We start from the raw sequence: 13866 nt of genomic DNA, 5'->3' as shown, positions 1-13866 counted from the left end.
GCCAGCCCCTCTTGATGGACAGACTGAAGCCCAGGTTACAAAACCACACAGTGACACACTCGGGACTAGAACCATCCCATGTGGTCTCACAAGCAGTGGCTCTGCCTCACCATGGGGTGGCCATCCTCTGTCCACTTCCACCACAGACAGGGACCCAGTCTCATGGAAAAGACCCAGACCAGGAGCCCAAAAGCATGGGCTCCACTCCCTGCCCTGCCCTGCCCTGACTTGCAACCTCACCTTAGAGAAGGTGCTTGTCCTCTCTAGGCCTCCATTTCCCTTCTGTAGAGCAGGCTGGACAGGGGAGGATAAAGCGGGGGCTGGACTGGGTGGTCTCCTGGGTCCCATCCTCTCTGAGTTGTGTAGGGCATGTGTTGGCAGGAGGCCGGCTGCCCTGTCCCACCCCACCTGAGACTCTCTGTCTCTCTTTGGCCAGTGATGAGGACAACAAGCCCCTGCAGGGCAGTCAGACATCTCTGGACGGCACCATCAAGCAGCAGGAGAGTGATGACAGCCTGGTGGACTATGGCGAGGGTGGCGAGGGCCAGTTCAATGAAGACGGCTCCTTCATCGGCCAGTACACGGTCAAAAAGGACAAGGAGGAAACAGAGGGCAATGAAAGCTCAGAGGCCACGTCACCTGTCAATGCTATCTACTCTCTGGCCTAACGGAGCCCACCCAGGCACAGCCACCACTTTGCAAGTGGGAGGAGGGGAGAAGGGGAGACAAAACCACTGCAGACCTACCACAAAGCCACCACCACCTTCAGTAACAAGGGTACGATATGGGGGTCTGCCAAGCTGTGAGGACCAGTAACCACCAAGCCACCCACAAGCCCCCTCCCAATGACCCCCCTTTCAGCCCCGGGTGCCACCAGTGTGGGAGAGCTGGAGCCGTGGCTGAGCTCAGCTGGAGGGAGCCTGGCCCCTCGCCCGGTCTCGCAGCCACCCGGAGCATTCCACCACACTGCCCGCCCTTAGCCTCGGCACACGCTCACCGTTTCTGTTGGTTACAGGACTTCTCATTGTCTTAATTTCGCTTTGTGCATCTTCCCCTCCAGACCCAATGTCTCCGTTTTCTTTTCCTTTTGAAAAAGAGTCCCTGGAAAAGAAAGAATAAGTGGATTCTCCCCCAGGAGACCACAAAGATAGGCAAAAAGGATTGAATCCATACCAGAACACGTAGACACGCTGTAATATTCAAACCACCTCTGGGCCAATGCATTTCCGAAGGATGCCTTTCTCGTCATATGCCTCCCCTGGCCCCCAACCTGTCTGCCTCGGCCTTGTCAGTTGCTGAGCTGGGCTTGGCTCCTTTCTGGAAAATGACAGTATTTTTGGCAGGGAGAAGGTGTGCAGGCCTCCTTGCTGCTCTCTGGTTCGGTTGGGAGGTGTGTTTACCTCTTGCTCCTCATTCCTCCCCTGCCCTTTTCTCTGGAGTATCTAAGATGTGAGCTGCACTGACTCTGAAGACGTTTGAGGAACAGGAGTGGGCACTGATAGAAAGGACCTCAACGCCAGTGACTGTGTACCTCAAGCAGAAGGAAATCAGGTGTCTGGTCTTGGGGGCACTGTGCTCACCTCTAGAGAGAAGAAAAAGGCTGGGTTTGGACTTCCTGCCTCCCCACTGGTTAAACCCAGGATGTAGATAGAGGGCCACACCCACTCTGTCCAGAGTAGAGGGCACCTGTCCACGTGGCCAGGGCCCATGCTGCCACCCTCGAGGAGATGGAACCCTGTGATGCAAAAGCTTTGCTGGTGTGTTTGGGGCATAAGGCACTGCCCCCCTTCCATCTCTAGCAGATAGATATCATCTTCTCAGCCAATTCTGTAGGACACTGAGGCTCTTGTTTGACGTGGTGTGTGGATGCGGACTTGCCCCAAGACCGAGCAGGTCTGCCCTTTCATTGGGGTGTATACATATCAGGGGACCCTGAGGTGGCACCGTACTCAGTGCTGTGATGCCCCCACCTGGGGAGGACTCAATGCTTTTTGTATGCCTTATGCAGCGCTGATCTGTCCCTGGAGTTCCCAGGTTCCCAGCCCCTCCCTGCAAGCCTTGAAGCCTCCAGCGACGTCTATCTCCAGGAGAGCAGGGCAGCCTATGCAAGTGTTCCGGGAGGACCAGAAGCGGCCACCAGTCACCCCAAATGGAGACACTCGCAGACCTGCAGTTCTCAGACCGAAGGTGCTGCCTTCATCCTCCCCACCTAATGCATTTTTGAAACCAAAGGTACCTAGCCTCAGAGACAGAGAAGGAGAGGGGGAGATCTTGAGTCTAAGAGGAACCCTTTAGCTGTTTCTGTAGCTGAGGTCAGTTTCAGGAGGGTGAAGCTGATCCCCAGGAACGGATCAGCTGCCATGGGCACAGCCTCCGATTTGAGCCTGCAGCTGCTAGCCAGGGGGCCTGGGCCGGACCAGGGCCCTGTCCTTCAGTGACTTTATTAAAGCATCATTTGCCACATGTTTAAGCTGCAAAGGTATTAGCAATGCTTGCATCATTAATAATCATTCAGTTGAAGGTCAAGCCCATAGACACACACTCTCTGTCTGCTGGTAAGAAACCATAGCCCAGAACTGAGCCAATAGGGTTGTTTGAACCTGAGAGTGTGTGATGGTCATTTGGGCCAAGTCTCAGCTAGGGCTGGCGCCTGGATGCCTGAGGGGCAGCTTATCACAGTGCAAGGGGACAGGGTAAACAGCAGGGGGTGGGGTGTGAGCTTGGAGGGCCCCTGCCCTGGATTTTCTCCAACACCTGCTTGGATACTAGGCCCACTGTCCCTGAAGCGAATGTCAGGGAAGTGTGCCTGTGAGCTGAATTAAAGGACTGGCCTTTCCAGAAAACGCTTTGGATCTGAGCAGAGTAGTCAGTTTCTCAGACACTCATTCCATACTGCACCGTACATGCCAGTGTACCCATTGCACTGAAAGCAGGCTCTTAGGGCAGGAAGGGATGGTGAGCAAGTCTGCCACACCACCTGGTGACTGGGAAGGGCTACTTCCCTCGTAAGGGTCTGGGGGAGAAGTAAGCCCGCAGCCTGCCTCTGCACCTCATTCCACTGTCCTGCCAGGCTCTGTACTGTCCTTTGTGTATGAAGAAAATGCTATTAGTTCTCTCTCAGGCTGCTGTTCTGTGGGTGCTGAGAGCTGCCCCCCATCATCATGCAATCACACCCCTCTGAGTAGAAGCAAATCTGAGGCTGAAGAATTAAGTTTTCCCCAAGCAAGGAAGGCAGGTGGTCAGACAGATCCAACGCTGAGGCGTGGGGATTGCAGGATTCAGGAGGCAGCTCCTTTGGGGAAGAGGAGGGTGCATTTTCTATGGAGCCCGTGTCAGAGTCCACCCTAGTTCAGCAGGAAAGCAGAATTGCCCAGTACTGCCTGCCAGCTGGGTCTCCCAAGCAACTACCCCAAGACATACCAACAGTGAAGCCAGGACAGCACCATGCCACCGGCGCTCCAGTCTGTCTGGCTGGGAGGAAAGTGCTGGGCATCTTACAGTAACTCTAGAAGTTCCTTTGACTAGGCTGCAATCCCACCTGTGTGCTCAGCCCTAAGAGCTGTGGTTTCCTGTGCTCTCATTTGTTCATTCATTCATTCATTCATTCATTCATTCATTCAGCAAATAATCTGAAATCCAGTCTGAACTAAGGCCTGAGCTGTGGATACCATGGCGTGTGAGTTAGATGTGGTCCCTGCCCTCACGGGGCTGACAGTCCTGAAATCAAGTGCTGGGACACAGTGGCCATTAAGCTGGGAGCATTATTCCCTCTACTGCTTAAGCCTCTGATGGCTACGAGCTTGAGGAGAGGGATTCTGAGGGAGAGCTTGGTCCATCTGGTCACCAAGGCTGGGCAGGACAGAGCAGTCAAGAACCACGGTGTGGCTTGAGAAACAGTCCTGCTTCCTGAGCCTCTTTGCTCTGCCTCTTGGGGCGAGCTCCTTAACCTGTCTGTATTTTTATGCCTCTGTCTCGCATTCAGTTCCTCCTTGAATACCTCTTTCTACAGAGAGGCATGGGCTCCCCTGAAGGATTGTCGAGGCCAGGGTTTGGGAAGTACATGGATCAGGGGACAGCTGCCTCCCACCTTGCCTGGGTGATGGTGAATGGGACTCATCTTTCCCTGCCTTGCTTTTGAGGAGATGGTTGAATTTAAGCTAACAGGAAAGCCAAACCAGCACCCTCCTTTGTGCTCTGAGAGGTTGGAGACATCTGGTCCACCCCGTTGCCCCTGCACCTGGCAAGCCCTGAAGTTGGGAGAAGTGACCACAGGTCTGAAAATCAGCCAGTGCCAACATTGCGTGCCCTGCAAGGTGCAGCTGAGCCCACATTCATAGTTTCCCTGACCACAGCCTTGGGAAGAGGGTGGAAACCCCCGAGGATGTGTGGGTTTCCCAGCTAAGGGACAAGCTCCCCTGCCACACGCAGTGCCCATGCATGCTCGCATACATACAGCAGACCACAGCCTTGTTGCCAAGCAGTGCTTCCAAGGGACAGCAATCCAGATTCCAACATTGTCTTGGAGAGGGTTAGTCCACATCCAAGTTGCGTGAGATGAGAGGCAAAGGGCTCTGTGTGGGTGAGGAACGCAACTTAGAGGAGCGGGAGAGGCCACCAGGGTTGGGCCCTGTTTAGGTAATTCCTGTTGGCAGCACCTAGAGAGAGCATGTGAGCCGAAGGAGTGGGAAACTTTGCCCCAGCAATGGCACGGGCAGCGGGCTCTTTCTGGCACCCTGTGCTGGAGCAGGGCCAAGTCTTAGAGCATCACAAACAGCCATTTGATGGAAGGAGCAGGGAAGTAGCACATTTTTGTCTGTCTTTGTGAGGCTGCTTTGCTAACTCTCTGAGGAGAGGAAGGCTCTCAGGCTTTCCGTCGGCTGGGGCTGGTGCCAGAGAATCCCTTCTCAGTGGCAGGGCAGCAGGTTCCTGGGAGGCCAGCACAGGGCACCGCTCCCCGCTCATGACACCTTGGTGCAGAGTGACCTCCTGCCCAGTCACCACTCCGGCCAGCCCCAGCCAAACACACACAAGCCCATGGTTGCTGTTGGATCTACCCTGTTAGTTGGCAAAGGATCCTGCTTGAGCTCTGCGTGGTGGCCAAGCAGTAGCATGGAGGAGGGCCCTGATTTTAAAAAGGAAAAATAGAGAGGCCTCAAAACAATGAAACAAAGAGCTTGATATGTCAAGAGGAGACCAAGGCCCTGGGAGGCACAGGCAAGCCAGGCAGAGTCAGACCAGCACCCTCCCTTGACCATCTCCTAGCATTCCCCTCCCTTAACCTAGACAGGGGCTACCCCATGTGAGTTCAAGCCAGACTTTGTGGCTGTCCCCAGCCTGCACAGCCCAAGCCTAGGGAAGTGTCCTTTCTTTCCCTTCCTTACTAATAATGGGCCTTCCTGAGACACATTCAGAGAAGGATCAGAGAGAAAGGAGAACCATCCAGGAGAGCCACAAGCGCCCACCAAACAGTATCTCAAGCCTCACCCGAAACTGCTGTTCCTCCTATCAGCATACTAGTATTAAATGGGTGTTCCACAATGAGGAGAATGGAAATAGGTACAAAGGCATCTAGCTTAGGACAGAATCAGATTTCAGCATGTGAAGGAATCCCAGAGCTGATCTCACTGAAATGATTTATCGTACAGATAAGGATATGCAAATCTACAGAAGTGAAGGGATTTTTGCTCAAGATCACATAGCTGATAAACTACGGTACAGTTAGGGCTTGAACTTGGGCCTTCTGACTCCTTGTCCAGTGTTCTTTCATCGCACCACAGCTGCCTCCTTTGAAACAGAGGTATTAAGATCTGTCCTTCTGATTCACCCTCTCATACCTCTTTACTGCCTCTCCCACATCCCCACATGCCTCCCAAAATGAAAGACAAACAGGATTGTTTCTGAAACCAAGATCAGTCTGTCTGTGATCAGCCTGTGTGTGGTTCACCCAGCCATGCAATTAAGGGCAGACCTGGGCCAGTGGAATAGAATAGCTGATTGGTGTTTGTTACTGTGAACCCTAGACCGTACCCCGTAGAATGGTGTCTCTTGCTTTCTAACACATCAGGCCTTCAGCGTGCTGTATTCCTCAGAAGTGAGGGCATCTCTGTCCATTCTGCCCATGGCCACAGGGTGCAGAGAGGCAGCAGGGCCCATGCAAGCTGCCACCCTGCGATTTGCTGGGCTGGAGTTCAACAGATGTAAAGACTTCGGTGAAGCAATAAACACAAAACTCTGGGAGAAGATATCCAGAATTTTGTACATTACTCTGTTTCTTTTTCAAAAATGAGGCAGATCAGATGCCCCTGAGCTGCCCCTTTTTTCTGATTCCCAACTGCAATGTCCTCAGTCAGTGTTGTCCCTCTGCCCGGCTCCCCAGCTCTTTGCCAACCTCTTCACACTCCCCTTGAGCTGAGCATCAGTCGCCTGTGACGTGGCCACCTTCTGTCCTGCTCCCACTCCTGACCCATGCTGGACCCTGGAGGACCTCCTGCCCTGCCCCCACCACACACCCATATCCCCCACCATTCCAATTTGTTCTTTCCTGTGGGAAATTTTTTTCCCAGTGTCTCCATCCCTTCCTACATATCCACACACACACAAATTGGTCTGATCTTTCTTCCATTGGTTAAACATTTAACTCCATGCCAGACCTTGTTTTAACCCCTCTCACATCATGTTCTTTCCTTTTTTGCAAGTTATTTTGCATTAACCAACTTTGTCAGTGACAGATGCGTATCTGAGGGTGTCACGCACGACCTTCAGCAGGGAAGACTTCTGGGCCGTGGAGGACCGTCTAATACATGGACTTATAAACTGACTGCATGAGCAATGAAAAGGCCAAATTATTCTGAATTTTTTTTGAATCACTGTAAAAAAACTGATTTCTTTTGTATAGAGAACACTAAACGTATAATAAAAGTTGTTCAAAATGGACTCTTGCCACGCGATTTGCTCATTTTCTTGATTTGTTCTTGTTAGTGGATAGGAGAGGGGTGTCAAAGGGCTGATGGCAAAAGTGGATCACATGGTTTTTCATGGGTGCCAGACAGCACGCTCTTCCAGAATTCTACCATACCATCCCCCCTCTAGAAGTTGTCCTTATTCTCGAAGACTCACTTGCACAATTTGTGTTTTAAACATAGTGTGACTGGTATAGGAATGTGTAATGTGTACAGTCGTGGAGACACCTTCTGATTCAACGTGATGCGTGTGCACATCCACCATAGAAAAGGTGCCATGCTAGGGAAGTTGGGAGAATGGGAGAAATTTGCCATGGTGCCCCGTCTCCTAGCCCCCTCCTCTTTCTGCACCACTTGCCCTTAGATCAAACATCAGCATATGCCCAGCATTGTGCCTGGCACAAGGTAGACATTTCCTATTGTTGAAAGAATAAATAAAACTGCTTACTACAAAACAAAAACCCCTCTCAGTAGACTCAAAGGAATCTTGATCAACAACCAAATAGGGGCCAGGCACGGTGCCTCACGCTTGTAATCCCAACACTTTGGGAGGCCGAGATGGGTGGATCATTTGAGGTCAGAAGTTCGAGACCAGCCTGACCAACATGGTGAAACCCCGTCTCTACTAAAAATACAGAAAAAAAAAAAAAAAAAGCTGAGTGGTGTGGTGCATGCCTGTAGTCCCAGCTACTCTGGAGGCTGAGGCAGGAGAATTGCTTGACCCCAAGAGGCGGAGGTTACAGTGAGCCAAGGTTGGGACGCTACACTCCAGACTGGGCAACAGAGCGAGACTCTGTCTCAAAAAAAAAAAAATGGAAAGGAAAAGAGACAGAGGGGCCTGTGTTGACTGAGAGGCAGTGCTCGGCTTTCACCATGTCCCCTGGATACTGCCACAACATGTCTGTAGCTGTGCTGGTTCTCACTGAGGAGTGGCCAAAGAGCCTCACCCAGGCAGGATAAGACATGAGGGACCCCCAGACATTGTAACCCCCTCCCTTTCCTCGTGGTGGTGTGGGGGTGGGAGTGAGCACTGAGAGGTGGTTCTGCTCTTGTAGAGAGTTAATGGATAGTTTCTAGGCATAGGCTGTAATGGGGAATGAGGGCAAATGAATTCCCCTGAAAATGCAGACCAAGTCTCTTGGACAAAGAACCACCGAGTAACTGTCCAACCCACCTGTGTTTACTCTCCCTTCAAAGTCCTCAGAACAGACAGGGTGGGTGCAAAAAAGAAAAAAAAAAAGTCCCCAGAATGGATCATTGACTTGAGGGATTATTGCTTCATTAGGCTAAAATGGGACCTTATTTCCAGGTCCGGCTCCTCCTGAAGTGTTGGGTAACTCATTGGGGAAGTCGCACACCTCTGAACCTCCCTATTTACTCCTTGGAATATGAGAAAGATCCTTTCCCTCTCTCTCTCTTTTGCTTCTGAGGGTTTTTGTTTGTTTGTTTGTTTTGAAACAAGGTCTTGCTCTGTCACCCAGGCTGGAGTGCAGTGGTGCAATCACGGCTCACTGCAGCCTCGACCTCCCAGGCTCAAGCTATCCTCCCACCTCGGCCTCCCAAATAGCTGGAATTACAGGCACCTGCCACCGTGCCCAGCTAATTTTTTTTGTATTTTTTCTAGAGACAGGGTCTCACTATGTTGCCTAGGCTGGTCTTGAACTCCTGGGCTCAAGCAATCCATCCTGCCTCAGCCTGCTAAAGTGCTGGGATTACAGGCCTGAACCACTGTGCCTGGCAGGAAGATTCTTTCTCATCATTCTCAACTTCACGTGCTGTCTTTGAAATTTGTCCCTCACATCCATATGCACTGTCTCACCCTTAGTCCAAGCCCTCGTGGCCTGAATTGAGTGTTCCTGCCTCCTGTGTTGCCTACTCCCTCATGAAACTGTAGCCAGAGGGAGCTTCTAAAATACAAATCTGATCATGTCATTCCTTTACTTGAAACCTTCATTCACTACATTAGATAAAATCTAAACTCCATGGTTTGTCATGTTAGACGTTTGGTGATCCGACCCTCACCTCTCCATCCTCATTTTTCACCAATCCCCACAAGTACCCCAAATTCTAGCCATTCCAACTATTTCCAGTGACAGCAAAAAATTCTCACACTTCCCAGGGTTTTCAATTCAATTCAAAAGTATGTATTAACAACCTACTCTGTGCCAATTAACAGCATAAGTAGAAAGCCCAGACTGTCAGGAGAGAAAGTCAAGTAAACAAAAGCGACGTTAGAGTGTCCTGGGCAAAGGGCTCAATAAATATGGGCTCAATGGATAAATTATGGCCCAAAGGCGAGTCTGCCTGACACACTCTTCTCTTGACCTTCCACACCACCCCCCAATCCTTCTGCGTTCCTCCTCCTCTTCTTCTCCTTCCTGTTTCCCATACCAAGCCCCTCTAGCCCCTTTTCTCCTTATAGGCCATTCCTCCGAGACTCCTTGAAGGCAGCTTAGGGAACACTGTCTGCCCTAACAGCCCTGCACACACTACACACACACACATGCACGCACAAGCATGCGCGCACAAACACGCACGTGCACACACGCACACACACATTTGCAGTCTGGTTTAGACCCTCTCACTGTGCCCCTAGAGCACCTATTTTATGTCTAATGGGGTCTGGGATATGACATTCATTGTCTTTTTCTTTCTTTTTTTTTTTTTAAGAGATAAGGTCTCAGTCTGTCACCCAGGGCTGGAGTACAGTGGTGCTATTATAGCTCTCTGCAGCCTCAAACTCCTCAGCTCAAACAATCCTTCCATCTCAGCCTCCCACGTAGCTGGAACTACAGGCACTGCCACTTATGCCCAGCTGATTTATTTTCTATGGAGATGGGGTATCACCATGTTGCCCAGGCTGGTCTTGAATACCTGGCCTCAAGCGATCCTGCCACCTCGGCCTCCCAAAGCACTGAGATTACAGATGTGAGCCACTGCACCCAGCCTCATTGTCTTTCTTTCACTAAACTGTGAATGAACATCCTGAGTACAAAAGACCAGTTTTTCACCTGCATCCACAATTAAGTGCTTGGCACATAGCAAGTGCCAAGTGAGGGACAAAATGAATGAATATGAATAAATGAATGAGACTACATTCCTTTGAAAGATAGTGGCCAGGTGAATTCGAGCTTTTCGTATCATCCTCTTTGGATGTGACATTTGGGGGCAACCCACCGACTCAGTTTCTAGAATAGGCACCTCCACTCAATGGAACAGAAGTGGAGAGATGAGGCGAGCGTGTTGTTTGAAGAAAGCCAACCTCAATGCAACCGAGGCCAGACAAAGCGCTTGCCTGTCTTCAGAGCCCCAGGGACCCACCAGAATATCTGTCATCCCTCAGTCTCCTGAAGGCTGCACCTCCCAGTCCATTAGAAATGCTAATCTCCAGCTTGGAGTGGGATTAACAGGCCCAGTGGGGAGGGCACAAGCCATCTTCCCATCTTTATTAAGAGTGAAGGCTGTGCCCCCTCTTGCCCAGCTGCCCACAAAGGGCTAGAATCTGGGAATTCATTACAGCCTTTCTCATCAAGGAGGCCTCTCCTGTCCAACATTATTTTAGGTGGAGAAAGGCGAGGGAGGGGGACCCATTTCAGCATCCCCCTCCCCACTTAACGCATCAGAGCCCATTTGTTTGATGTCAGTTCCTGCTGGAGCACCGACCAGGCAGTGGGCCTCAGAGCAATTTGGAGCCACAGCTGCGGCCCGACAGCCCAGCCCCCAGCCCCAGCCCCCAGCCCCCAGCCAGCCCCCAACCCTCACTCCTACTCCCACCCCAGAATTTACTGCTGATTAGCTCCAGCCACACACACACCCCAACCCCCACCCCACCACCACCAGCAAGAAGCATGGCTTTGTGTAGACCTGGGACTCGGTTGAGTCTAATAAGGTCTGCACACAGACCCTCAGCCCTGGCCGGGGCTCACTGGAAACTCACCTCACCCACACTGAACCCAAACAGGGGTTCTGACTGCTCAGCTTCGCGCAGAGACCACTGCAGAGAGCGAGAAGCTAGAGGACGGGATTCTTCCACGCTGAAACAAACACACACAAGGACATCTCCTGTGCTTAAAACCCCAACTGCCCTCTCAAAAGGCTGAATCCTAGTAAACGAAGGGTCCAGGCTTGATCTGGGTAGAGAGGTTGCAGATAGCATCTGGGGAGAGCTTTGCATAACAGAGAGGGGGAGATTTTGGACCTACAGGGCAATCCAGGGGGCAGCAAGTGAGGAGCAAGAAACAGCAGAAAGGAGATTAGAGGAGTGGTTCTCAAAGGGTGGTCCCTAGACCAGCAGTATCAGAACCACCTGGGAACTTGTAGCAGTATCAGAACCACCTGGGAACTTGTAGCAGTATCAGAACCACCTGAGAACTTGTAGAAATTCACATTCTTGGCTGGGCGCAGTGGCTCACACCTGTAATCCTAGTACTTTGGGAGGCTGAGGCAGGTGGATCACTTGAGGCCAGGAATTTGAGACCAGCTTGGCCAACATGGTGAAACCCCATCTCTACTAAAAAACACATTCTTGGGCCTCACCCCAGATCTACTGTATCAGAAACTCTGGGATTTGTGTTCTCACAAACCCTCCAGGTGATGCTGATGCAGGCATCATGCTTGAGGCCCCTAGATGAGAGGGATACACTGAAAAAGCTGTGTATGCCTGGTTGTGACCCTTCTTCATGTCCCCCGAATTGGCAATCAAGCCTACTACATTTGTGAATTTGCTTCTTGTGAATGGATGTTTTATGCAAACTAGCAAAGTTGCTGGATTTTACATCCAAATTGATGCAAGGCACAGAGACTGCAGAAGAATAGAGGGGTCAGAGCATGAACCCCCAGGAATTAGCAAAAATTGTGAGGGGGGGCTTGGACTTTCACAGTCCATGGAATTGGCAGGGAACTGAGCTGTTTATACATTACTGTCAAAGAGACAAGAAGGCACCAGATGGTATTTGGGTCACAACACATTTACATTTAAGTAACTTAAGAGGAGAAGGGGAATGAATATTGTCGAAACCAACTGCGTGAGGCACAGTGAAGTGCACTTCATGCAAATGCTCTTTTAGCCTGCACACCAGCCCTTTGACGTAGGTAGCTTTACACCATGAGGAAATTGTGACTCCAAATAGCAGAATAATTTTTTTTTTTTTTTTTTTTTTTTTTTTTGAGACAGAGTCTCACTCTGTCACCCAGGCTGGAGTTCAGTGGCATGACCTCAGCTCACTCCAACCTCCGCCTTCCTGTTTCCAGCGGTTCTCCTGCCTCAGCCTCCCAAGTAGCTGGGATTACAGGCACCCACCACCATGCCCGGCTAATTTTTGTATTTTTAGTAGAGACGGGGTTTCACCATGTTGGCCAGGCTGGTCTCGAACTTCTGACCTCAGGTGATCCGCCCGTCTCAGCCTCCCAAAGTGCTGGGATTATAGGTGTGAGCCACTGCACCCGGCCCAAATAGCAGAATAATTTGCCCAAGGTAAATGACAAAGCCAGAACTAGCTGCCAGTTTGGTCTGACTAAAAAACCTCCACTTTCACTGCTGCGCTTGGGGTATGAATGGGCCTCCTTGTGAAGAATCAGCCCTGGCGCCTGTGCCTCAAAGGCATCATGCCAGAGCAGCCCCTGCCAACTCTCCAACATGCCCCCGCAACCATTCGCCCCCCTCCTCCGCTCTGGGTAGCAGGACGTGCAGGCTCCTGAATGCCCCAGTAGAAGGTTGTGGGTGCCATGCAGCTCGTGGTCACATGATGAGGGGGCAGCAAATTACAGGTGCTTAGCTTTCTCCAAATGTGCCCTAAGTACCAAGTAAGAGCCAGGACTCTGCAGACAGGTCAGGTACTAGCTGTGTGACCTCAGGCAACGGACTGAACCTCTCTTTGCCTGAGTTTCCTCATCTACAAAATAAGAGTTGTCATTGTAGCTACTTTGTAGGTTGTTGTAAGGATCAAATCAATTGAAATGTGAAAAGTGTCTGAGGCATAGGAAGCACTATATAATAATGTATTACATTTAAATAAACGAATGAATCACTTTACACTTTCCCCTCTGCCGTCTACCCAAATGTTCTTCCATACTCGACACCCTCCTTCAGAAACCCTCCCCATCCTTCAAAGCAGGTTCAAATCCATTTCTCATAATCCCCTTGGCCCACAGAGCTGTCTCTCTCGAGAGCTTTTCTCAACCTTCTTGCTCCTCCAGCAGGGACTTGTCTGACATTGCAGGGACTTTCTCCTGTATCTGGCCAGGCTGCAAACCTGTGCAGGGCAGGGCCAGTACTTCATGCCTCTTGTACCTTTGTGGCCCAGTCCTGTACCTCACACAGAGTGTGTGGGGGTCCATAAGTACATGTTGACTGATCCTCGGGACCCAGCAGTCCCTGCAGGGTAACCAGATCCCATTTGTATTCAAGCTGTCCGCGTTACTGTATTTATTGCCCAGCTAGTGGTTTAGTCCATGGTGTATTGGGGTTAGGGGCAAGGAGGGGGCAGGCAATATTTCTCTTCCTAAAAGCAAGCTTACCAGGTTCCAAGTGGCTGAATGTAAGGGCCAGTGATGAGTGTTGAGAGCTGGGGTTCACTCTACAGCCCCATTAATTAACTTTCCCCAAGTCCCCTAAGTGCTCTTGCCTCCCGTTAAAGGCCAGCAACCCACCCTCATTCATCAGAAAGGACAGTCCATCCTTCACTTCCCTCCCTCCTGCTTCTTCTAGCTCCAGCCTGGCTGTTAGGACACAGCATGACCCTCAACTCACCCGACGACCCATGTGGCAGAAGAGGATAAGGCTGGACATCCAAAGGCCTGGGTTTTCCCCAAGAGAGAATGACCCCAGGACAGGACTCAGCCAATGTCCTTCCCACAAGCCCCGCAGCACTGGTCCCCATGGATGTGGATGCGGTTACCTCTCTGGGGT

The 13866-nt window shown here is 51.1% G+C and overlaps 2 protein-coding genes across 13 annotated transcripts in view; one reads left to right on the top strand and one right to left on the bottom strand.

Moving 5' to 3' along the window:
• Window positions 1–6933, top strand: part of NFASC (neurofascin) — a 195875-nt gene extending 188942 nt beyond the window's left edge. For 6 of the 12 annotated variants that reach the window (XM_055235353.1, XM_055235348.1, XM_055235347.1 and 3 more), the window contains one exon: window positions 437–6933. In XM_055235353.1, the coding sequence (XP_055091328.1) occupies window positions 437–668 (232 nt within the window). In that variant the 3' untranslated portion in view covers window positions 669–6933. The remainder of the gene's footprint in view (window positions 1–436) is intronic. The other 6 variants (XM_055235356.2, XM_055235349.2, XM_055235352.2 and 3 more) reach the window with 1 other exon arrangement.
• Window positions 1–13866, bottom strand: part of RBBP5 (RB binding protein 5, histone lysine methyltransferase complex subunit) — a 216952-nt gene that overhangs the window by 103151 nt on the left and 99935 nt on the right. The gene's annotated exons all lie outside the window — the stretch shown is intronic.

Source organism: Symphalangus syndactylus, chromosome 19 (assembly GCF_028878055.3).
Source record: "Symphalangus syndactylus isolate Jambi chromosome 19, NHGRI_mSymSyn1-v2.1_pri, whole genome shotgun sequence".
Lineage (NCBI taxonomy): Eukaryota > Metazoa > Chordata > Mammalia > Primates > Hylobatidae > Symphalangus > Symphalangus syndactylus.
The sequence above is the reverse complement of the archived record's forward strand: the minus strand, read 5'-3'. Positions and strand labels throughout refer to the sequence as shown.